Below are 23,984 nucleotides of genomic sequence, written 5' to 3'. Positions count from 1 at the left end.
ATATGTTTCAGTATTTGCAGCAATTTTAAAAACAAATATTAGCATTTGTGTATTTTGCTTACACATACATTTTAAAAATGTTTTTTAACCAAAATTCCAAGTGTTTTTAGCACATATCATGCAAATTGGTACAGAATGGCAAAAAATATATGTGGATGTCCTAAAGTGGGTGTGGTTTAAAGTCAAAGGGACCTCTAGGTAAACTTTTAAACTCGTGCAAGATGATTATTTTGTAATTTTGTGCCTGTATAGAACAAAGTGCATAAAACCAATACAATTAAACTTCCGTATTCAGCAGCGCAAAAAAAAAATCCATTCCAACAGCCCAGGAAGAAAGGTAACTATTCAGGGTCAAAAGATGGCAAGTAAGTAAGCTACCTCAAACATGAAGGTGTCAACTTCTTCACGGATGTCCTTGTAGCTCAAAGTATTACCAGCATCATCTGTCGCTTTGAGGAGCATATCCAAGAAGGCACTTCTCTTTTTGGGTTTCTTCAATTCTGCACTACTATTGGTGGATGCTTCAGCATTTTTTAATTCTTGGGCTCTTTCTAAAATGGTCTGTGAATAAGCAAACATAAACCAATGTTTTTAAACATCTAAAAACACCTGCTTTTTACTCCTCCATCACAGTGCAATTCCCACAAAAATATATCAAAAATTGATCACTACACATCTGATAAGTTTGGCTAAGGCTTGTATTCCTGACTGCTGGTGAAAAGATTCCCCTCTGTACATCCAGATGTGGTTTAAAAAAGTGGAAAAAATGTAAGAAGGATGGAAGACTTGATCAATTCACAAACAAATTACTCTTGTCACATTCCCTAAAACTTGTTGGCTCTGCACATGTTCATGTTCTCGGAGGAAGGGAAAGGTTTGTTAGCTGGGGATGAGTGAGTAGGGTTTGTTCTCTATAACACTTGTCACTACCTCTCTTTTATGCCTATTTTTGTTTAAAATGATTGTAAAGAGAAAAAACATACATATTTTTAAAAATAACAAACATGGTATACTTTATACACTTCTGTGCAATGGTTCTGCACACAGCAACCCCCGATTCTCCTCTTCTTGGTGCTCCTGGCTCCCTCCCCTTTCTGAGTGCTCCCCTGCAGAAAGGTGCTTGCTACGGGGGCACTCATGCAGGCTCATTCACAAGCTGTGCTCTGTGTGTCCATTGAAATACACAGTGCAGCTCGGCCTGCTCCCTCCTCACTGGCTGTGACAGCAGCAGGAGCTAAAGGCTCCCACTGCTGCCTCAGAGTCAGTGAGGAGTGAGAGAGAGCAGTGATTCCACTCTCAGACACAACGCTGGGCTCAAGTAAGTGGGGACTGGGGGAGAGCTTCACAAAGAAGGTTTTTTTACCCTAATGCATAGAATGCATTAGGGAAAAAAACCTTCTACCATTAGAACCACTTTAAATCCAGTCCCCTAAGTTGGACTTCATTCCCTTCCTTCCCCTAATTTTCTTTCTCTCTCCCCTTTCCCTTCTTTTTATCCTCACAAGCTTCTTCCCCTTTATTTCTAATGTCTTCTATTCTCCCATTTCGAGCTTCACCTTCCCTCTTCCCCCTTTACTTTTCCCTATTGTGAAACACACCCACTTTGAGACCTTGTCCACATGGTTTCCCCTTAGCTGATACCCTTACTCCCCAATTTATTCCCATTTGTATCTGCTTTACGTGTTCGGTTTCTCCAGTTGAAAAAACAAACATCTAGCAAGTATATCACAACATTTATACGATAAGATAAGATAAGTTATACTTTATTGTCATTGTATAAATACAACAAAACTTCAGGATACTCTTTACAACAGCAATAAAACACTTCTCAACAAAACCACACATACATACTCCTCGCATGTGCCCACTTGTATCTATGTTTCCCTTTGGTCTAACTTTAATGGATACTTTTTGGATTGTATGTTTTATATCTACTATTTTCAGTGATGACAAATGCTGAACATATACACATTTCAGAAGGCCTGATATCATAAGTGACAGTTTTCCTCAAACTTATGTAATATATAATAATTCCAACTGTTAAGTCTGTATCCTTGCTGTCTCTTATAAAGGATTAGGGGAAAAAATAAAATGGGATTTTTGACTTACCGTAAAATTAATTTCTCTGATGTTTATTGACGGACACAGCTCCTGTTCTTCTTAACCATTGGGTTATACTGCCCCCTACAGGAGTAGGACACTGGGCAGAAAAAAGTCTGGCTACGCCTATGGGCAGTCCCATAGGCGTATACTCCCTCTCTCTGCTATAGGTACTCAGTTTTGTTACAAGCAGTGTCAGAAGAGTTACTCCACAGAGGGGTGGGTGCTGTGTCTGTCAATGAACATCAGAGAAAAGGATTTTACGGTAAGTCAAAAATCCCATTTTCTCTTTCGTTCATTGACAGACACAGCTCCTGATCTTCTTAACCATGGGGACGTCCCAAAGCAGTGTTAAACATGAGGGGTGGGAACAGCGAAAAAGAAACTCCCAAGTCTAACTATAGCCAACCAGGTAAACAGGAGCTCAACCAAAACAACTGGAGCTCACCTGAAAAAAAACAATACACCCTCAAAGAGGACCAGGTCCTCTAAACAGCGGCCTACAAAACCTTGCGGCCAAAGGAAGCATCCGCAGATGCCAACACATCCACTTTATAGAACTTTGTGAAAGTGTGAACCAACGACCAGGTAGCCGTCTTGCAAACCTGCATCACTGACGCCTGATGACAAAAGGCCCAGAAGGCAGAAGGCAGTCCCTAGGAGTAGAATGCGCCTTGACAGGGAAAGGAAAGAACCTGACCCTTGATGGAATAGACCTGAATCCACCATCTGTCTGATCCATCTGGAAATGGTTGCAGAGGAAGCAGACAAGCCTTTCCAAGGCCCATCCGTGAACACAAATAGTAAGTGTGACTTCCTAAATGACTCCGTAGCTGCCAAGTACACCCTAATTGCCCAGACTACATCCAAGGCATGCAAAGCAATTTCCTTCGGATGTTTTGGCCTGGGACACAGAGAAGGCAACACAATGTCTTCATTCAAATGAAAATCAGAGACAGAGACAATCTGAGGAAGGAATGACTGACAGAGGCGAAGAAACACCTTACCTCTGTGAACCACCATATAAGGTGAACAACAGGATAACGCCACCAATTCCGACACCCTGCACGCAGAGGTGATAGGCACCAAAAAGGCAACCTTCTGAGACAGCGTAAGCAGGGGAATCTCCCGGTTCACAAAAGGAGGCTTCTTCTGGAAGACCGAGAACACCAAATTGAGGTCCCAAGGCGGCAACAGAGGCAGCACTGGAGGGGTCAAGTGCCTAACTCCTTGAAGAAAAGTATGTACCAGGGAGTGTGTGGCCAAGGGCTGTTGAAAGAAGACCGCTAAGGCTGACACCTGACTCTTGATAGTACTCAAGACCAGTTTCTGCTCAACCCCCCCATTGAAGGAAGGTCAAGATCCGAGCCACCAGAAAAGAGCAAGAATAAATCCCAAGAGATTTACACCACACAATGTACGACTTCCACATACGATGGTAGATCTTCCTAACCTTTAACAGCGTTGGAATCACCGACCTCTATCCATCAGCGCCTGGCAGTCAACAGCCAAACCTTCAAATTCAGCGACTGTAAAGAGGATGGAAGATTGGTCCTTGGGACAGCAGATCCTCTCTGAGAGGAAGCTTCCAAAGAACGCCGATGACCAGCCACACCAGATTGGCATACCAAGCCCGGCGAGGCCAGTCCAGGGCCACTAAGATGACTGAAATTCCTTCTGCCTCGATCCTGCGTAGAAATCTTGGCAGCAGCTTGAGAGGAGGGAAGGCGTAAAACAGACGATACTGACCCCACGGGGCCACCAGCGCATCTGTGGCGTCCGCCAGAGGATCCTGTGACCAAGCCACAAACCTCTGCACCTTTCTGTTGAGCCAACAGATCCACCGGCTGAGTGCCGAAGAACAAAGCCACCAGTATAGGGACTCTTTTATTCCCTGACTCAGCCGGATCTGATTATCTGGGGACTGCGGATTCTTGTCCCATTTGGCCAGAATCTCCCTTGCCAGGACCTCGTATGGAACTGTGCAAACTGAACCATTCCGAAGGTAGACACCATCAAGCCCAGCACCTACTTGCAAGTCCAGAGGGATGACCATCTGCTGGACAGCAGGAGATGAATTGCAGCCTGCAGTTTCTGAAGTTTGTCCAGAGGAACGCGTACTCTGGCTAAGGCCAAGTCCAAAGTCAGACCCAGATAGTCCAGCTTTGTGGACAGAACCAGAGCAGACATCTGAAAATTCAGAATACAGCTCCAACTCCCTGACGCTCATATGGTGTTTTCCAGGTTTTCCACCAGAGCAGTAGGAGACTCTGCTCACAGAAATAGGTTGTCCAAGTAGCCCAGTACCGCGATCCCCCATTGGCGTAACAATGCTAGCACGGGGGCCAACACTTTCGTGAAGACCCGAGGAGCAGAGGCGAGACCAAAGGGTAACGCCACAAACTGATATTGCTCCTCTCCAACGGCAAAGCGGAGGAAGCGCTGGAGACTGACACATATTGAAATGTGAATGTAAGCGGCCTTGATGTCGATGAAGGCAAGAAAATCCCCCTGCTGCAGGGAAGCTACCACCGTGCAAATGGACTCCATTCTGAACTTCTGCACCTGCACAAAGCACTTCAGGGCTTTTAGGTACAGAATTGGACCCACCTTGTCTTCCTTTCTGGGGACTGTAAACAGGTTTGAGTAAAACCCTTGAAAACTTTCCAAAGTCGGAACTGGGACTATCACCCTTTAAATTAAAAGGTCTTGCACCGCCCCCGGGAACAGTCGCACGTTGAAAGGAAGAACCATACCAGAGGGTAGGAATGAAACTCGATCTTGTAGCGGGACCGAATGACCTCGTGGACCCACTTGTCTTGTACCAGGGGAGTCCACAGGTCTGGGAACCAGCGAAGACCTCCCCCCCACCCCCGATACGGATGAGGGCGCACCTTCATGCTGAAGGGGCCCTGTCCAGGCGTCTGGAGAAGCCCACTCTCAACTTGCCAGACCAAGTTTGCTTGGGTCCTCCAGAGGAGGCCCTGAAGGGCTTTGATCCCTTGTCAGTCGAAACACAATATGGTGAATGAACCATCTTTCTCCTGCGCTCAGAAGACAAGGCTTCCCCAACTGCTTTTCCAACTAGACTTTATAAATGGCGTCTCGGATGGCTAAGGTCTTGCTGTCCTAAAGGACTTGGGGCAGTCCAACAATACTGAAAACAAAAACACAAAAAAAGGGCGCACTGACCTAGCGCATTATCCTCAATATAGGCTTTATTATTAAAACATAAAAATGGCTACTCACAAATGCAGGTGAAAATCAATCACATCAAACTCATGAACTTGAGTCTCAGAAGTAGTCCATACAGGTGTCCATAGTCTCATTAGGATGACGGCTGACACGTTTCGAGGCAGTGGCTCTGAGGAAAAGGCTTATGCCTTGAAACGCGTCAACCATCATCCTAATGAGACTATGGACACCTGTATGGACTACTTCTGAGACTCAAGCTCATGAGTTTGATGTGATTGATTTTCACCTGCGTTTGCAAGTAGCCATTTTTATGTCTTAATAATAAAGCCTATATTGAGGATAATGCGCTAGGTCGGTGCGCCCTTTTTTTGTGTTTTTGTTAACCCTTGTCAGTCGACCCTGAGGGACGAAAAAAATTTGTGAGCCAAGAAGGAGACTCTTGCCCTTAGTAGGCCTGCAGAAGAAAGGTACTCTTCTCCCCTGTGAGACCTTTAATGATGTCATTGAGGCGACCTCCTTGAAAGGGAAGATCAGTCATGCCTTTTTAGAGGTCTGGTCCGCAGACCAGCATTTGAGCCAAAAGACACTAGCGGGGGCTGCATCCAAAGAGGCATCACAGATACACTGCAGCCCCTAGACCAGCTGGTCCACCAGCTCAGAAAAGGCAGGGGGGAGCTACTCCCCCTCCAGGTCACAGCGCAAAAGCTTAGCCCATCCGGTCAGAATCTGCGACACCAGGGCAATGGTGAATATAGGCCTCAGTCCCGAACCAGCCGGGGTGTACATATTGCGGGCCACAGCCTCCACCTTCCTGTCAGTCGGGTACTCTCCAACCGGAATCCTGGTTGCCTTGTTTAATCTGGAAACTGGAGGGTTCACCGCCGGTGGAACAGTCCACTTCTTAAGAAGGGATTCCTTATAGGGGTATCGCCTAGCAACTCACTTAGGTCAGCCCCAGAGAGGCGATCAGGTGGGGAGATGTGCTTCAAAGACTCCATGAGTCACCAAGGGGACCCCACAAAAAAGGTGTAAAAACACTGCTATGGGACAACCCCCACCGATCTGGCAGCACCCCCAGTCACCAGTAACAGATCACCCAATCGATCCTCAGCAGAGAGAGAGAAGACACCACCAGACTCACCACCTAGCAGAAACCAGGCACCGCAGCCACCAGGAGAATCTGGACTGCACTTGTGGCGATCAGGAAATTAAAAGACCCAGGAGTCAGCACCAGTGGATGAGGAGGGGCTCCCACCACCGAAATCAGTGCTTTAAGCTTAAAGCTGACTTTCTGTCCTGTAATCTGCTAAAATTAAAAGAAATGAAAACTGTCTTGTGTTTCCTCCTTTTACATAATAGGTCAAATATCTGTGCTGCTTTGCAGATGTGAATATGTCCACATACTTACAGGTAGTTGTGAATGTGCTAGACTTTTCACATAATGGATATATAATATTCATATGAACTTCTGTGTTTAGGGGCACACAGCTGTAACCACAGAATGCTTTAGGAAAGCCAAGGTGGAGATAGAAGTTGTTTTTTGTGATTCACCTACTTTATCTGTAAATGAGTGGAGGATTTTCAGGTTTTTATCGTGATTCTTTCCAGCTTGCAGGCGCGAGTACACAAAATCTGGCCACAACCAGGGCATCTTCTGCCGACGGTGTATCATATCACTCATTCTATTGAAAAGGAGATGTGTATGTTCATTTGTGAGACAGTCCAATGCATGTGTCATTATCTTTCACTCATTTATTTGGTTTCGATACTGATTTTTTTCAACACCCAGTAAGATTATAGCTTTTGCTTTGGGGTTAATTAAATCAATAGGCTTGAGTTAAAAGTGCTTTTACATTGTTCTTCTCCTTGCTGAAAACAACTGACCAATTTACAAATATAACTTTTCCAAAGCAGATTTGAAAATACTAATGTACCTTATTTATCACCTATAAAGGAGGTTCTCCAAAACAAAAGTGAAAGAGCCCTTTCACACTGAGGCGCTTCCCAACTGCCAGTAAAACACATTTTCAGGCACTTTTGAAGAGCTTTTCAGGCGCTTCTCATTCATTTCAATTGAGAGGGGCGTTTTTGAGGCGCTTTTTTTAGCGCTCCAAACATGCTCCGAAGATGCTGCTTGCAGGATTTTTTTTACTGCCCTGCCAGCGCACGCCCCAGGGTGAAAGCACAGTTCCCTCAGGATGATAAGGAAGCTAATTGGTGTTTTAGAGCTGTCACCTAAAGCAGCTACAGCCCAAGTAGAAAAGCCTGTCCCTTGACAGCAACTGCAGAGTGGGACCCATGCTCTCTGTGAGGGAGCAGCAGTCGCTCTAGAGACTCAACACACCCCCTGATAAGTGAAATGTATGGTTCTGCAATCAGTGAAGCCCATGTTCTTAGCTGATTAAGGCCTGGTTCATACCTATGCCGGTTGCAGTTTGCATATTCCAGGTGCATTTTGCGTTTTTCAAGAAAAAAGTCCCTGGCCCTTTCCTTAAAATGCACAGATGTGAACATGACCCATAGGAAACCATGTTAAATAGACTGTAGTGTGTTTCTGCAAAAATGAAAACGCACTAAAAAATGCATAGGTGTGAACTAGGCCTTAACAACTCTTTGTATGACTTAGGCATGGGTGTGTCGGACCTCTGCAAAGTGATCACTGCTTCCCCCCAAAGAGCAAGTGTCCCGCTTTGCAGCATGCAGTCACCATGCAGGCTTTTCTAGGGTGTGACTACTTTTAAAGATAAAAAAACTTTAGCACTATGAACACCTTTTGTTATGATGCAACTGTATCTAGATTTAATGGGTAAGTTCACCTTTAAGGGAACAATAATAAATGGCCATTTATTTGCAGGAGATAATTGTGCATATATTCTTTTTCCCCACAGAAGCCTGCAAAGCATTGTACCCACAATCAGTGGATCACAGGTGCAGTTTCAAGCTCCTGCAGACATGTCTTCCAGCTTTCTGTCCGTATCTCTGTACGGGCTTCCATTTAGAGAGCTGAAGGAATGGGTTATCGGCACGCTGATCAGCATGCTCGTAGTTTATTGAGAACTACGAGCTGTTTGCTGCAGCAGATCCCTGTGAATGACTGATGCTGCAATATGGGCAAAGCCGCACGCAGCTGTACTGATTTTAAATGTGACAGCAACTGTGTGCAGGAGGACACCTGCTGTCACATGGAGGGGGAGTACTCAGTGACTGAGGGGAGGGAGATGGAACATGTTACACTCCAAATACTGGTGTATCATGTAACATGCTCCAAAGGTGGACTCAGCTTTAAAATGAAAGTTTATGTAGACTTTGGGCAGCTGTACCCCTAACCTCTCTGAGCTGGAAGCTACTGTCAGTATCACTGTTAGTACGTTTCTTTGATCCATCTATGGCCGTTATTACTCTGTTGAGTGGGAATGTTGGAAAATTTTAATTTGATCAGCGGCTACAGCGATGAGAAGTGTATTCTGACAGCAGTCCCTGCTGTCAGAATACAGCAGCACAGTGGGGAGGATTCCTCCATCCACCTTACTTGCATGGATAGGGAAATACATTGTTTCTGAACTACTCCACTGATCATTAAAAAACGAAAAAAACATCCTTCTAGGGCCAGCCTTAAGCCAGCCATACATTGAAATTCTGTTCAGCAGGCACTGGCCAAATTTCAATCCATGTATGGGCAGCTGGTTATACACAAGTCCATCTATCGATCGACTTGTGAATACCCAGCCTGTTGGAAATATTTCTCTCGATCAGCACTGTCAACTATAGCTGGCAGTGATAATGTATGTATTCTGATGGTGGGGAAATCTTGCCTCTGTCAGAATACAACAGCTTAGCGCAAGGTATTTCTCATTCCAAACTGAGTGTGTGGAAGGGGGAATCGTTTCTTTTTCTTTCGCTCTACCTGCTGGTTGAATAAAAAAAATGACTAGTTTATGACCAGCTTAGTGTATCTTTTAAGGGAAACAAACTTTCAAGCATGCATTGTCCAACTGTCACCTTACTAAGTTTAAAAAGTGGGGCAACACAGACAACTCTTGAAAAGTGAATCCTAAACAGACCTCATATTTGTAAGAGTTCTTACTTACTCATAGCCACCAATAAGCATAAAATCTACCATGAATGTTTCAAACCTACTGAGATTTTAAGAGGAAGTGACCTCCATTTTCTTCAGTGAAGGAGGAGTTAACTAATACTGCCCATTAAGGGATGGATTAATAGATCTGGTTTAGATGTACATATAAAAAAAGAGAAAGAAGTTGGCTCTTTACCCCCTGATTCATTGGGTTATGGTGGGAGCCAAGTTTTTGTGGAAGAAAGGGACAATAACAACCTGTTGGTTTTCGTTTTGAGGTTCTGTCTGTTCGTTTTGGAGTATCGGACACATTTAGGTGTTACCAGTGGGGAGTTGGTCCCCTTCTGAATGCATGGATAGACTGTACACTTGTTTGTACTGGACAATGAGAAGTTTTTTCTGTTTTGGGTTTAAAGAGAATGTAAGCTCCAGGGTAAGGGTAACAGAACTTGCGTGACACTGCATCCTTTGTAGGGATCAAAATCAATGCAAGTAGCACTGGAAAAAGATTGACAGTAAGGCTTGCTCAGTTGAATGTCTTTAGCAGGAATAGTGATTCAGAGAGAGGATTGGATCTCAGGAAGACAATGGGGTTTATTTACAAAAGACAAATCCACTGTGCACTGCAAGTGCACTTGGTAGTGCAATCGTTGTAGATCTGATTGGGACATGCAAGGAAAATAAAAAACAGCATTTTTGCTTGCACATGATTGGATGAAAGAAATCAGCAGAGCTTTCCGTCATTAAAGATTTTCCCCTCAGATCTACAGCAATCTGCACTTGTAGTGCACAGCAGATTTGCCTTGATTAAATCAACCCCAATATTCATCCACCAATTGCTGAGGCTTGACGTACAATGAGCTGGAACTGCACTAATCCAAACAAGCTCAGTTGACATTCCTACTGTGGCACTGGTATGAGCTATTTGACACCATGTCATACAGCAAGTTTGTTTAATAGAGAGATTTCTAGGAAGAGGATATTTAAGTTGAGACTGCTTCCAGAAAGTAAACTTTGGGCTAGAGATTTGTCAAATGCAAGATTAAGTGGGGGAGACCTGTTATCTTCTCCAGGAGGGAGAAAAGGGTTTCCCCTCATCCAATTCGCATGACAGGAGACTGCACCCAGCTCTCAATGGAGGCAGTTCACACGCTCCATGTCGGCTGCGGAGCAGCTTGCAGAAAAGTCCTGTGCGTCTTCTGGTCCGTTTCAGGTCCGCATTCAGTCAAAAATTCGGACCTAATTTGGACCTGCAACAATGCAGGGGGACCCTCTGCTGCAAGCCGCTCTGAATTCAGTGTGAACCCAGCCTTAATGTTAATTGTGCCCTGAAGGTGATGGGAGTTGGTCAACAGCTCTAACTAGGATTTAGCATGTTTTAAATTGTATATTATTGATTACTGAGATTTTGATAATTATTCCCAATATTTTACATGCAAACATACCTTAAGATATGCTATTTTGTATTCTGAAGTATATTATTGAAACAGTGTGACAAAAATGATGACTTGATTATTTAAATCATGCTATTACCCAATTTGGACATTCTCCAGAGCCGCGGTGACTCACAAAATGACACTTCTACTTGTATTGCTAATCTCTATTTCCAGATCTTGGTTTTACATATACTTTACATAATCATCTTAGTTATTATCTGACTGATTTTACCACTAATAATATACATTACATCTCAATCCAAGGCTGCAAGTTTAATACATACTCATAGATAGCCTTGATGTAGTCAGAGTCACTGTTATTCTGTGCTTGAATCTTCGTTCCCATAGCCGTCTCTAAAAAAACAAATTTTTTGCAAATTAGTTACTTGTTCCCAACAGAAATTCTTAAGAGATTGCAAAGCCAATGCAATGCTAACATTCTCTAGTAAAGCTGACAGTAGCACAAGGGGTAGACAGCATACACCTGGGGAAGTATGATGGTGTGACCTGTGTAGGGCTGGACATAGTTCGATATAAGCTGCCCCAAAATAGAACGTCACCCCCTGTGACATAACCAGCACCTTTAGAAAAGCAAGCACTGCACTAACTCCTAACAGGCCAGGCAATTAAAAAAAGGAGTTTGCCAGCAAACAGGTTTCCATTTATATTTCTAGTTTTTCAGCATAGCAACTTACTATTGCAACCCTCCAATCTACAGTTTTGAAGGGCTTATCCACTTCCGATGAAAAAGGTGAAAACAATTTGAGTTTGAGTCTCTCACAGTGGGTTTGCTGTTGAAATACAATTCAATAAAATGATCAGCTTTATCTTTGCCTGATAAAAGCCAAGGAGGGTCATACTCTATATTTTGTCAAAAAGAGTTTCTATAAAATAAAATGGTGGCGATCAAAGGGGACTCCTGCTGCTGTACATGATTACTGGGCTGGCCGCAAACAGTAAACAATGTGTTGCCACACTGCAAACATTTAATCAAGCTCCTGTCACAATAATCCTTTGCTCAATACACTCGCTGATTGTCTATCAACCACATGATTACCTGTTCAGTTGTTTATAAGAAGCCTGTGAGCCCTTTATCACCCCAATTATTCTTAGTCATCAGGATAAAGAAAAGGAAAAGTGCCAGGAACCCCCCCTTCTAAAAGATTTTTGTATGTTGTGAATTTTATTATGTCATTTAAACCCTATGAAATTCTCTCCCCCTCCAGTGTTTTACAGGCTTCCTTTCCAGAGAGTCAAAATCTGTTTAGAAATCTACCTGGTTACCCTAGTTTATAGCTGTACATAATAACAAACAGCAGGCCTGAAATATAAACATACAAAGTAGTTTCAGATGCTAGGGAGACATATACTATAAATGGATTTTTGTAAGATCTTACCGTAAAATCCTTTTCTCTTAAGCTCATTGACAGACGCAGTCCTCTTTGATTAATATCAAATTGGGTTATACTGCCCTCTACAGGAGTAGGACACTGGGCAGAAGAAAATGTTCTGGCCACACCTTAGGGGCAGTCCCAGAGGGTATATCCTCTCACTTCCTGCTACAGGATGTCAGTTATGTCACAAAGCAGTATCAGAGAATTTAACCCAACTCAAAAATAGAGGGGCGGGTACTGCGTCTGTCAATGAGCTTAAGAGAAAAGGATTTTACGGTAAGATCTTACAAAAATCCATTTTTCTCTGTCGCTCATTGACAGACGCAGTCCTCTTTGATTAATATCAAATTGGGACGTCCCAAAGCAGTGCCACAAATGAGGGGTGGGATAACGGAAATCAAAATCCAATCCAGAAGGCCCAACCAGAGCCAACCAGAAGCATTAAGGACTCATCGAGCAAAAAGATGAGACCCAAGTGAAAAACCCAACAAACCCTTGAGGTAGACCAACGGTCTCCTCAAACAGCGGCCTGCAGGAACCTTGCGGCCAAAAGAGGCATCCGCCGATGCCAGCACATCAACCTTATACAATTTTGTAAAGGTATGAACCGACGACCAGGTAGTCGCCTTGCAAACCTGAACCACTGACTCCTGATGGCGGAAGGCCCAGGAAGCACTAAGCGCCCGAGTGGAGTGCGCCTTAACAGGGAACGGAGGAATCCGACCCTTAATAGAAAAAGCCTGTACCACCGTCTGTCTGATCCATCTGGAGATGGTCGCGGCAGAAGCAGGCAACCCCTTTCTAGGGCATCCATGATCACAAAAGGTGAATCCGTCTTATGAAACAAGTTCGTAGTAGTCAAGTGTACCCTGATCGCCCGAACCACATCCAGGGAGTGTAATGCAAACTCCCAAGGATGACTGGGCTTAGGACACAGAGAAGGTAACACAATATCCTCATTCAGATGAAACTCTGAAACCACTTTAGGAAGGAAGGATGGATTCGGACAAAGAACCACCTTATCCTTATGAACCACCAGATATGGGGAACGACAGGATAATGCCGCCAGTTCTGACACCCTGCGTGCAGAAGTGATAGCCACCAGAAAGGCCACCTTCTGGGATAAAGTAAGCAAGGGAATCTCCCTGATATTTTCAAAGGGAGGTTTCTGAAGAACTGACAGCACCAAATTAAGATCCCAGGGCGGCAAGGGTGCGCGCACCGGCGGAGCCAGGTGCCGCACTCCCTGGATGAAACTCTGCATCAAGGAATGAGTAGCCAGAGGCTTCTGAAAGAAGATTGCTAATGCTGAAACCTGACCCATGATAGTGCTCAAGGACAGTTTCTGCTCAACCCCCTTTTGCAGAAAAGCCAATATTCGGGCCACCGAGTAAGAACGTGGAGGGAACCCAAGGGATTCACACCACGCGATATAAGACTTCCATGTGCGATGATAGACTTTTCTGGAAGTCGCTTTCCTCGCTTTAATTAGAGTAGGAATAACTGAAGCTGACAATCCTGACTAGACAGAAAAAAACTGACATCCTGTAGCAGGAAGTGAGAGGATATACCCTCTGGGACTGCCCCTAAGGTGTCCTACTCCTGTAGAGGGCAGTATAACCCAATTTGATATTAATCAAAGAGGACTGCGTCTGTCAATGAGCGACAGAGAAACACATATTTCTATGTTGTATTGTGAATGATTTCTTGTCTTCCTATAAAATAAAAAAACTATTTTATATAAAAAAAATTTAATTTTACTGAAAAAACTGAATTTTTGTAAAATCTTACCTGTAAAATTCCTTTCTCTGAGTCCTCCGACAGTCGCCGCCTCTTCATATTCGTCACAATGGGGTTATGACCTTTGCTCCGTAAGAGTAGCTAGGCAACAGAATATGTCAATATTAAGGCTTTTAACATATCCCACCCCCAGGGGGTGGTCCCCTCAGTCAATAACCTCCTACTTCCTGTATCCATACCTCAGTTTCAGTGGAATAGCAGTAGAGTATACAACCAAACCCCAAAAGAGGGGCGGGGGCGGCGACTGTCGGAGGACTCAGAGAAAGGAATTTTACAGGTAAGATTTTACAAAAATTCCGTTTTCTCTTACGTCCTCCGACAGTCGCCGCCTCTTCATATTCGTCACAATGGGGACGTCCCAAAGCAGTGCAAACATGAGGGGTGGGAAACGCAGCCGCGCCCAAGGCAACGCAGGAACCTTACCAAAGGAAGGAAACCAGCTGGGAAGCATGAAAAAAACTTGCTCAACAGGAGCAACAACCCAGGAAAAAACAAATAACCTAGGGATAAAAACATCCCAACAGCCAAGGGTCCAAAACAAAGGGCCCTAAGAAACCGCCGCACTAAGAACCTTGCGGCCAAAGGAAGCATCTGCCGATGCCTGAACATCCACCTTGTAGAATTTTGTGAATGTGTGAACGGTCGACCAAGTCGCCGCCTTACACACCTGGGCCACAGAAGCCCCATGACGACAGGCCCAAGACGTACTCAGAGATCTGGTAGAGTGCGCCTTCACAGGCATAGGAGGAACTTTTCCCTTCAAAGCATATGCCTGCTCAATGGTCTGTCTGATCCATTTGGCGATGGTAGAAGCCGACGCCGCCATGCCCTTCCGAGGTCCCTCAGGAAGGACAAAGAGAGAATCCGTCTTGCAAAAGGATTTTGTCGAATTCAGGTAAACCCTGACCGCCCTGACAACATCCAAGGAATGCAAGGCCACCTCCTTCGGATGCTTAGGCTTCGCGCAAAGCGAAGGCAAGACAATGTCCTCATTGAGGTGAAATTCCTAAACCCTTTTCGGGAGAAAAGAAGGATTAGGTCGCAAGACCGCCTTATCCAAGTGAAGTACCAGATACAGAGACCTGCACGACAAAGCTGCCAGCTCCGAAACTCTGCGAGCCGAAGTGATCGCCACCAAAAAGGCGACCTTTTTGGACAACAGAGGCAACGAGATCTCCCTGATCTTTTCAAAGGGAGCATGTTGTAACACGGACAGAACAAGGTTCAAGTCCCATGGAGGCAAAGGCTCCCTCCGAGGAGGGACCAGGTGCCGCACCCCTTGAACAAAGGTGCTAACCAGAGAATTAGACGCCACAGGGCGCTGAAAAAGAACGGCCAGAGCAGAAATCTGACCCTTAATCGTGGCCAACGCCAAACGCTGGTCCACGCCCGTTTGAAGGAAAGCCAACACTCTCTAAACCGAATATGAGCGAGGGGAATACCCCCTGGACTCACACCAGGCAAAGTAGGCCTTCCAAGTACGGTAGTAAATCTTCCCCGAAGAGGCCTTTCTAGCATTGATCAAAGTATGAATGACCTCCGGAGAGAGACCCCTAACCTTCAGGACCTCGGTCTCAACAGCCAGGCCGTCAAAGCCAGCGACTGTAAAGCAGGATGGAATATCGGTCCTTGAGACAGAAGATCTTCCCGAAGAGGCAAACGCCATGGATCGTCGACCGCCAGATTCACGAGGTCTGCTTACCAGGACCGGCGAGGCCAGTCCGGTGCCACAAGAACCACCGTGTGCGGTTCCGAGGTCAACCTGCGAAGGAACCTGGACAGCAGCTGAATCGGTGGAAACGCATACATCAGGCGATACCGACGCCACGGAGCCACCAACGCGTCTGACGCGTCTGCCCGAGGATCGCGCGTCCTTGCCACGAACCTTTCCACCTTGGTGTTCAGACGAGACGCGAACAGGTCTACCTCCGGAAGACCCCACTTCGCACACAACATCTGGAAGACATCCGGGTGGAGGGACCATTCCCCCTGGTCCAGGGACTGGCGACTCAGATAATCCACCTGCCAGTTCTCCACCCCCGGAATGTGAACCGCCGATATCGCCGGGACGTGCGTCTCGGCCAAAGACAGAATGTCGGCCACTTCCCGAGCCGCTCGGGCACTCCTGGTGCCCCCTTGGTGGTTGATGTAGGCCACCGCCGTGGCATTGTCCGTCTGCACCCGAACCGGACGGCCCTGCAGCCTGTCCGTTCAACACCGAAGGCAGAGATTTATCGCTCGCAATTCCAGAATGTTGATCGGAAGGGAGAATTCCTCCTGCGACCAAGTTCCCTGGGCGGACAGAACGCCCAGAACACCACCCCAGCCCGACAGGCTGGCATCCGTGGTGACCACCGTCCATAAAAGAGGACGAAAAGACTTGCCCCCCGACACCGCCGGGGACTGGAGCCACCACAGAAGATCCCCTCTGGTACGATGGCTCAACGAAACCTGGAGATCCAGAGATTGCGGACGCCCGTCCCACCTGGACAGGATCTCCGCTTGGAGACCCCGCATGTGAAACCGGGCGAAGGGAATCGCCTCGAAGGCCGAGACCATCAATCCCAGACATCGCATGCACGTCCGGAGGGACGAGCATGGAACGTCCCTGAGGGACCTGACTTCTTCCTGAAGAGTCCTGAGTTTGTCTTCCGGCAGAAAGACCTTCGCCTGAACAGAGTCCAGGATCATTCCCAGGTAGGGAAGACGAACCGACGGGCACAGCGTCGATTTTGGAAAGTTTATCGTCCACCCAAACTCCTGCAGAGTCTGCATTGTGACGGACAGGTCTGACACCAGACCCTGGTTGGTCGCCGACCAAACCAGGATGTCGTCCAGATACCCCAGGACAGAGATGCCCTGGGCTCTCAACAAAGCCAGAACCGGTGCCAGCACCTTGGTGAACACCCGTGGAGCCGAAGCGAGCCCAAAAGGCAGCGCCACGAATTGGTAATGATCCTCCGCAAAGGCGAATCGAAGGTACCTCTGGTGACCCTCGAAAATGGGGATGTGAAGATACGCATCCTTCAAGTCGATGGAGGCCATGAATTCCCCCGGAACCAGGGCAGCCACCACCGACCGCAGGGATTCCATGCGGAACTTGCGAACCCGCACAAAGCGGTTCAGAGCCTTCAAGTCCAGAATTGCAGGAGAATAAAGGGTAACTGTCCTTTAAAAGCGCGGTCAGCGCAGCCCACCACACTCACACACCAGCACAAGCCAACCCCCACAGGGAAAAGCACAAAACTCAAGCAAGGATTCAGGACAGAGAGGATAAAACCTGCAGAGACCACCGCTGCTGCTGCTGCCTCGATCGGTGCGCCCAGGAGAAGAGGAAGTGATGCAATACAGGGCGCTCTATTAGAGCCTATGGAGGCTACAAGAAAATGGCCGCCTGCAGTGCCAGCATGAGGCCGGAGCGATCGCCGCCAAAATGGTGGCGCTTGGCGCCGAAAACGCCGCTCCCGCCCACAGTGAAATACCAGTACACATGCAGTATAGTAAAAACAATGGCGGACCGCAGCAGCGGTCGCCTCAAGTATGCACAACATGATCCACATCATGCCCCGCAGCACACAGCCTGTCACACAGTAAAATAACAGCACACATTCTGACACAGAGACAGTGCAGTATAGCCCCCCTCCTTGCATTCCATAGAGTGCAGCCAAGACAGATAGGGAGTCCAACAGTGTGAACAGGGGCAGGGTTACACAGTCCCAGACTGACACCCTCCAAACAGACAGGTCCCCACACAGATACACTTACCTCCTAAATGGCGTGGGGAACCCGCACAAGCGATCAAGCCACTGCACATGGGACAGGGAGAGTCGCAGCCAGGACGCAGGAGAACTGCGGAGCGATACCGCAAGGCGTCCAGTAAGGGTGGCCACCTCACCATAGCATCCCTGCAGCGAACAGGGATGGGTTGTTCATTGCGCCAGGAAAAATACCTGGCTGAACGCTCGATGGCAGGCTGGGAAGCCACTGACCCACAACCCAGGGGGGTCAGCCCGAGACCCAGCCCGCATGATCCTCTTCATCAGAAGAACTAACTAATGCTGACAAAAGTAACAGCTAAGTAAAGAGAGAGAAAAAAACTCAAATAAAATCAAAAAAAGATAAAAGGCTGAGACAAAATGCCCCAGCATAGAGACATCCAGCTACTCCTGACAAGCTAGACATTGAAACTGAGGTATGGATACAGGAAGTAGGAGGTTATTGACTGAGGGGACCACCCCCTGGGGGTGGGATATGTTAAAAGCCTTAATATTGACATATTCTGTTGCCTAGCTACTCCTACGGAGCAAAGGTCATAACCCCATTGTGACGAATATGAAGAGGCGGCGACTGTTGGAGGACGTAAGAGAAAAAAAATTTTCAGCATGTAATATAAAAAAAGAACATTACATTCTTAGGTGAGTACAAGTGCCATATATCAAGCTCTTTGTTGTCCACCTAAAGTAAAAATAAGGTAGCTTATTACTCCAATCTGAACAACCTACCATAATGGCTGCTAGGCTCCTGTGGTTTAATAACCAAGCAAAAATCAGACCACGATGACATGATTTTCTGTTATGACTCTGGTTTTCTTGCACAAGGCAAAAAATAATCTCACAATGTGTGTACTTACCATTAAATCTGTTTCTTGAGGCTCGTTAAAAGAGAAGTTTGGCATTTTAAAAATAACAAACATTTATAGTCACTTCAATCCGATGCTGCATCTGTACCCCCGGCAGCTCTGCGGCGAGAACTGAGCGATTAAACACCACTGATCACTCAGTTCTCCCTCTCCGCCACTGGCTCTCTGCTCTCGCTGGAGTCCTTGGCTGTGGAGGGGGCGCAGGGGCTGGATCTCAACATATTGCTGAGAGGCTGAGCCAGGTGCTGGTTCAGGCTTCTGGGTGGATACCTACCATATGGTTGGGATCTTTCCTGAGCCTGGACCAGCTGAGTGACGTAAGCTGACAGCAGGCTTTAGCCCGCTGTTGGCTTAAAACGGGTCACAGTACTGCAAAACAAACTGGACTCCTGTGATCTATAGGTGAAGTATGGCCAAAAAATTTTGACCATTCTTCTCCTTTAAGGTCAAGCTCTTGGAAACTTAAAAGTTATCCCTTACAGTGTGACTGCACCCGCACCACATGGGTTAACTGCTCTTTTATATCTAGGGGACTTGTTAAAGTAGATTTACTTACCTGATCCTCCTATTAGACTGGTCTCTGTAGTTTTTTCTCCCCTATGCTACACTAGTCTAAGGTCCTGATGTCATTAGGACCAATGCAAGGCCATAAGCCCTATACTGGAAAAGATGATGCCGAAGCATGGGGGAGTGTCATCTGGCAGGGGAGCGGTGGATCAGGCAAGTCAAAGTGCTTCTTCTCTCCCCTAGTCTAAAAAAAGAGTTAACTCTTGCAGTGTGGGTGCAGCAAAGAGAGATGGGAAGGGGAATAGCCCTGATAGGTTCAAAAGGTGGTTTTTGAAAAGCTGAACGAATCAAATTTAGATTCCATGGAGTCACTGCTGGTTGTACTAGTGGAGAAAAACAGTGGGAAAGACTCCCTGCACCAAAGCCTTAACCAAGAAAAAGGAAGGCTAGTAGTCTTTGAAAAAAGAAAAAAAAATCTGTTTTTAAATGTTTCCTTTAATGGTACTCAGGGCCAAATGGTGATCATGGCACGATTGCAGAAAGGTCAAGATTCTTCCCACGGAGTACTTTCTGGGGTGAAAACCTCCTGCTACGCACAAGGAGAAGTAAGCTCTCATGTATGATGGTAAAACCTGAGATAGGTTAATTTCCTAGCTTTTAACAGTGTAGAATTTACAGATTGAAAAAGGTCCAATAACTATACACACCCAAACTGTGGGGCGGTCTGGGAGTGCCGGACTTTGCCAAATACTTCTATGTAGTGCAGCTGGCACAGCTAATTCGCTACTTTTCCTTGACCCAAGGACACGCTGGCTATGATGTTACCATTTTCCTTGAGGCTGGATTCACAATGCCGCACTGAGGGGCTCACAGCAGGGGTTCGGTGTGTCCCTGTTCACCGTTTCAGGTCCAATTTTAGTCTGAATTTTAGGCTGAATTTGGACCTGAAACAGACCAGAAGATGCACAGGACTCCTGTGCAATTTGCACTGTAGCCGCTCTGGAGATATGTGAACCAGCTCCATAGAGAGAAAACCCGCAATAGTGTGAACCCAGCCTCAATCTATGATACAGAGTAATAAAGTCATACGGATTTAGAACTCCATACACTCCCATGGGTTCCTTGGTCTGCAATATGGATTTCACCCCAGTTCTCAACCCTCCAGCTTTTGCCTGGTGGACAAACAAGGGTTTGATACGTATTGCTGATTTGTATGACCATAGGGGTATTTTATCAAAGCAAACCCTACGAGAAAAACATCAACTTCCAAACTCGGAAATCTTCCATTATTCTCAGATCGTACATTTTTTGACAACATCTACGTCTGATCTCAACACCTCCACCTCGATGGAGTATTTGTGTAGGTCCCTCGATATACATACTGGTCACACTTCCAACATATACTGTATAAAATATACTGACTTCCAAGTCAAAAAAATGGTTTTATATGAACAAATGGGAACAAGACATGGGAGAGACATTTAAAGTAGATTAATAGTTTAAAATGACACAATATGCTTTGAAATCAAACATAAACACCTCATTGTTTAAAGCAAACTGTAAAGTTTTGATACAATGGTCCACAGTACCGGTGAGAGTAGCTGCGTACGAGGCTGTGGCATGGAGGGTACAGTGATACACACATGGTGGTTATGTCCAAAAGTCAAACGATTTTGGATCTCTATCTATAAAACTTTATTTACTCTCTAACTCAGGTGAATCTAATTAAATCACCACAACAAGTATTACTGGGACGTCTGGCGGACAAGACACGGAGGCATGCAAGGAAACTCATAGAATTTATCTTTACGGCAGCTATGATTGCAATAGCTAGGTCCTGGAGGTCACCCACGATCCTCTTTGACTTGTGAAAGCTATGCCATCATGGATCATGGTCAACGAATGCCTCTTGGTCATCTTACAGGACATATTTGATAAAATCAAGGAACCCTGGATTAAATACTTGTCTGATCCCTTGTGAAGCATTAGGGACCAGACAGGTTAACCTTTATGGAGTGCACTTTTTCCCCACCTTCCCTTTTTCCCCCCTCTTTCTTCTAGTCACCTTTTTTTCTTTTTTCTTATCCCTGAACTAACGGGAAGTTAGACAAAAGGAGAGGTCTAGCAATAATTGAGGTGTTGGGAAAGGCATAGTGCCCCAATTGTTACTCCAATTTATGGTCTAGATTTCTCGCCCGCACTGATTACATAAGGAATGGGAATATAAGTCCCATGGCCAGGCTGTCATGGATTCCCAATTCCCACCTGCCACCGCTTCGGAGGAGTGATGAGGAAACCAAAATATACCTGTTCTTTTGTTATTTCATTGCGTATTTCGATGTGGCTTATACTTCGCAGACCAGGAATCTGGGAAGTACCACATAAGCCATGGCCATTTTAGAACTATAAGAATTATGAGAATGACCTCCATCTGGATGCTATGGAGTAGAGTACTAATCCCACGGAGTCACCAGGGCATCTACTGCTTTCGCCAGTGGATCCCTGCATATGGAGACAAACCTCCACAGTTTGGTGCTGAATCGTTAAATCTGTGGGGCATGTCCTGAAACACCTTCTGGTGAAGAGGCCATTCTTCTGAGTCTTGGCTTGCCAGCTGGGTTAGTCTGTCTGGAAACTGTCAACACCTGGGATGTGAGTGGTGGATAAGGTTGGAATGTGAAGTTCTGTCTACGACAGAATTTTTTCTGCTTCATGTGCTACCGCAAGACATCTGCTTCCTCCTTGATGATTGATGCATGCTACTGCTGTGGCATTGCCCAACGGAATCCTTATTGGATGGTCCTTCAGTCAAGAGGTCCAGCATTGCAAGGATAAACAAATCACTTAAAGCTTCAAGTTTTTGAAGACAAGTTTCTTTCGTCAGCCAAGTCCCCTGCACTGTCAATGTAGGATGCCTAGGACTCATCTGCAGCCTGTCAGTCTGGCATTCATCTTAAAGCGGAGTTCCAGGCCAAATTTTTTTTTAGCAAAAAATACCCCTAGAATAGTCAGGGCTAGTGTATTTAAATAACAATACTGTGTAAACTGTCCCCTGTTTAGTGTAAATGCAGCATGAATTACTTACCTTGTGAAACTCTTGTACAGCGCGGCCATCTGCGGTGTGGGCATCTGAAGCCGCAGTGTCCCTCTTCCTGGATTTCACGGTTGTAAGCGAGTCCCAGAATGCTATATCCTCATCACTTCTGGGGCAGGCGAGTCATCCCACAGCCTGTTCCGTGTATTGCGCATGCACAGAAGCTGTTCTCCATCCATCGACAGATAATGACATGCCTGCACCGGAAGTGACGAGGGACACCGGTGCAGGCGTATTGACTCCTGGGATTGATGACACTCATCTCCCAGGAGTCAGTGCAAAGCAGGAAATGACATTGGCGGCCGCATAAGGAGGAAGTGCAGTTATTTATCACTAAAAATAAGGTAAACGAACCAAAAAAATAAATATATATATCCAATTCGTTTTTAGCATGTGATAAGGTTATGTATGATGGAAAGTTTAAAATTAGGGTGGAACTCCGCTTTAAGAAAGTTCCAAAAAAAATGGAAGGAAAGATTTTCCTTTCTCCAGGACTGGAGCTTTGAGCCTTTGAGGTCAGAGATAACCTGGTTTAGTGTGTCAGGCTTATCAATTTGTTCAGAGATTGCACCTTCTTGCCTTTCACAGACAGAATGATGAGTTGTGGGGGTCTTGGAGTGGAACTGAGCAAATAAGATGGCCTCGAATGAGACTACTAACAAACCAAGAACTCCTGTGTAGAATCACAGTGTCGGACGGCTCCTGGACATTACAGTTCAAGGCAATGTCTAGGACCAGACCCGCATATTATTTTCAAATATTTCAAATGATGGAGAAATGAAGAGTCTGGTGACACCTCAGATCAGTCAGATTCTGGGAGCATAGAATTAGAAGTTTCTCTGGTGAAGAAAAACTCTGGTCTGAGCTCTGTCCAGATCAAAACCCAGTTATGCCAAGCAATAAATTGGCTCCAGCACTGCTTTTTAAGGCTTAGGATCCAAGCAAACATTTGTAGGATCTAAACAGTCTGCATTGCATTGTCAGACAGAGTCTTTGCTCAATAGAATATCTTCTGCATAGCCCACAATAAGAATGTGCTTGAGTGTAGCAAAGCTGGCACTGGTGCTAGTACTTAGATGAATACTCAGGGCGAGGAATACAGGCCAAAAAGAAGAGCTGCAGACTGGTACTGTTGAGTTCTCACAGCTAAACTAGGCTAGGGTTTGTGCGCTTAAAAGGAGACATTTAAGTAGAGATCTTTGATGTCCAGAGACTACAAAGTCTACCTGATGGACAGAAGTTATAACAGACCTGGTGGACTCTATGCAAATGGTTTGGACCAACTGGAGACATTCAAGGCATTTAAGTTCCTTTTGATTTTGGAACAGTAAAAAGGTTAGAATAAAAAGCTTGAAACCTTTCAAATGTTGGGACAATGGCAATAACTCTTCAATCCAAAAGATTTGCAAAAGCAGCATGGAGGTCTGCTAGCCTGTGTAGACCACCAAAGGCACGTTGGACAACCTAAAGCAGACGAAGGTCAAGAACAAAAAAACTCTTTTTGGACACCATGTCTTTTATCCCTGTATTACGATACTTGCTAACCAGGTGCCCACAGATGTTAGTGCAAAGTGGTCATGTCCATTCATGCTGGAGAGGACATGTCTGCTGGACTGGTGGGTTTTCGGTGCCCATGATTTTTTATTGAATTGGGCCCTTGGCTTGGGTTTGGCTTTAAAGTTGAAGGCCCGTGAGAAATAAAAGGAACATTTTTTCGCCTCAGAGACAGGAGGATATTTTCCAG

At 45.7% G+C, this 23,984-nt stretch overlaps 1 protein-coding gene across 1 annotated transcript in view; it reads right to left on the bottom strand.

The window, feature by feature from the left end:
- CYP4V2 (cytochrome P450 family 4 subfamily V member 2) overlaps positions 1 to 23,984 on the bottom strand; it is a gene marked incomplete at its 3' end in the record, with an annotated part of 234,682 nt that overhangs the window by 134,954 nt on the left and 75,744 nt on the right. Inside the window, exons 5-7 of the mRNA XM_082243745.1 lie at positions 11,091 to 11,160; positions 6,851 to 6,977; positions 379 to 561 (exon numbers count right to left, since the gene is read on the bottom strand). Of these exons, the coding sequence (XP_082099871.1) occupies positions 379 to 561; positions 6,851 to 6,977; positions 11,091 to 11,160 (380 nt within the window). The remainder of the gene's footprint in view (positions 1 to 378; positions 562 to 6,850; positions 6,978 to 11,090; positions 11,161 to 23,984) is intronic.

Source organism: Pelophylax lessonae, assembly GCF_965119305.1.
Source record: "Pelophylax lessonae genome assembly, chromosome: 1".
Lineage (NCBI taxonomy): Eukaryota > Metazoa > Chordata > Amphibia > Anura > Ranidae > Pelophylax > Pelophylax lessonae.
The sequence above is the reverse complement of the archived record's forward strand: the minus strand, read 5'-3'. Positions and strand labels throughout refer to the sequence as shown.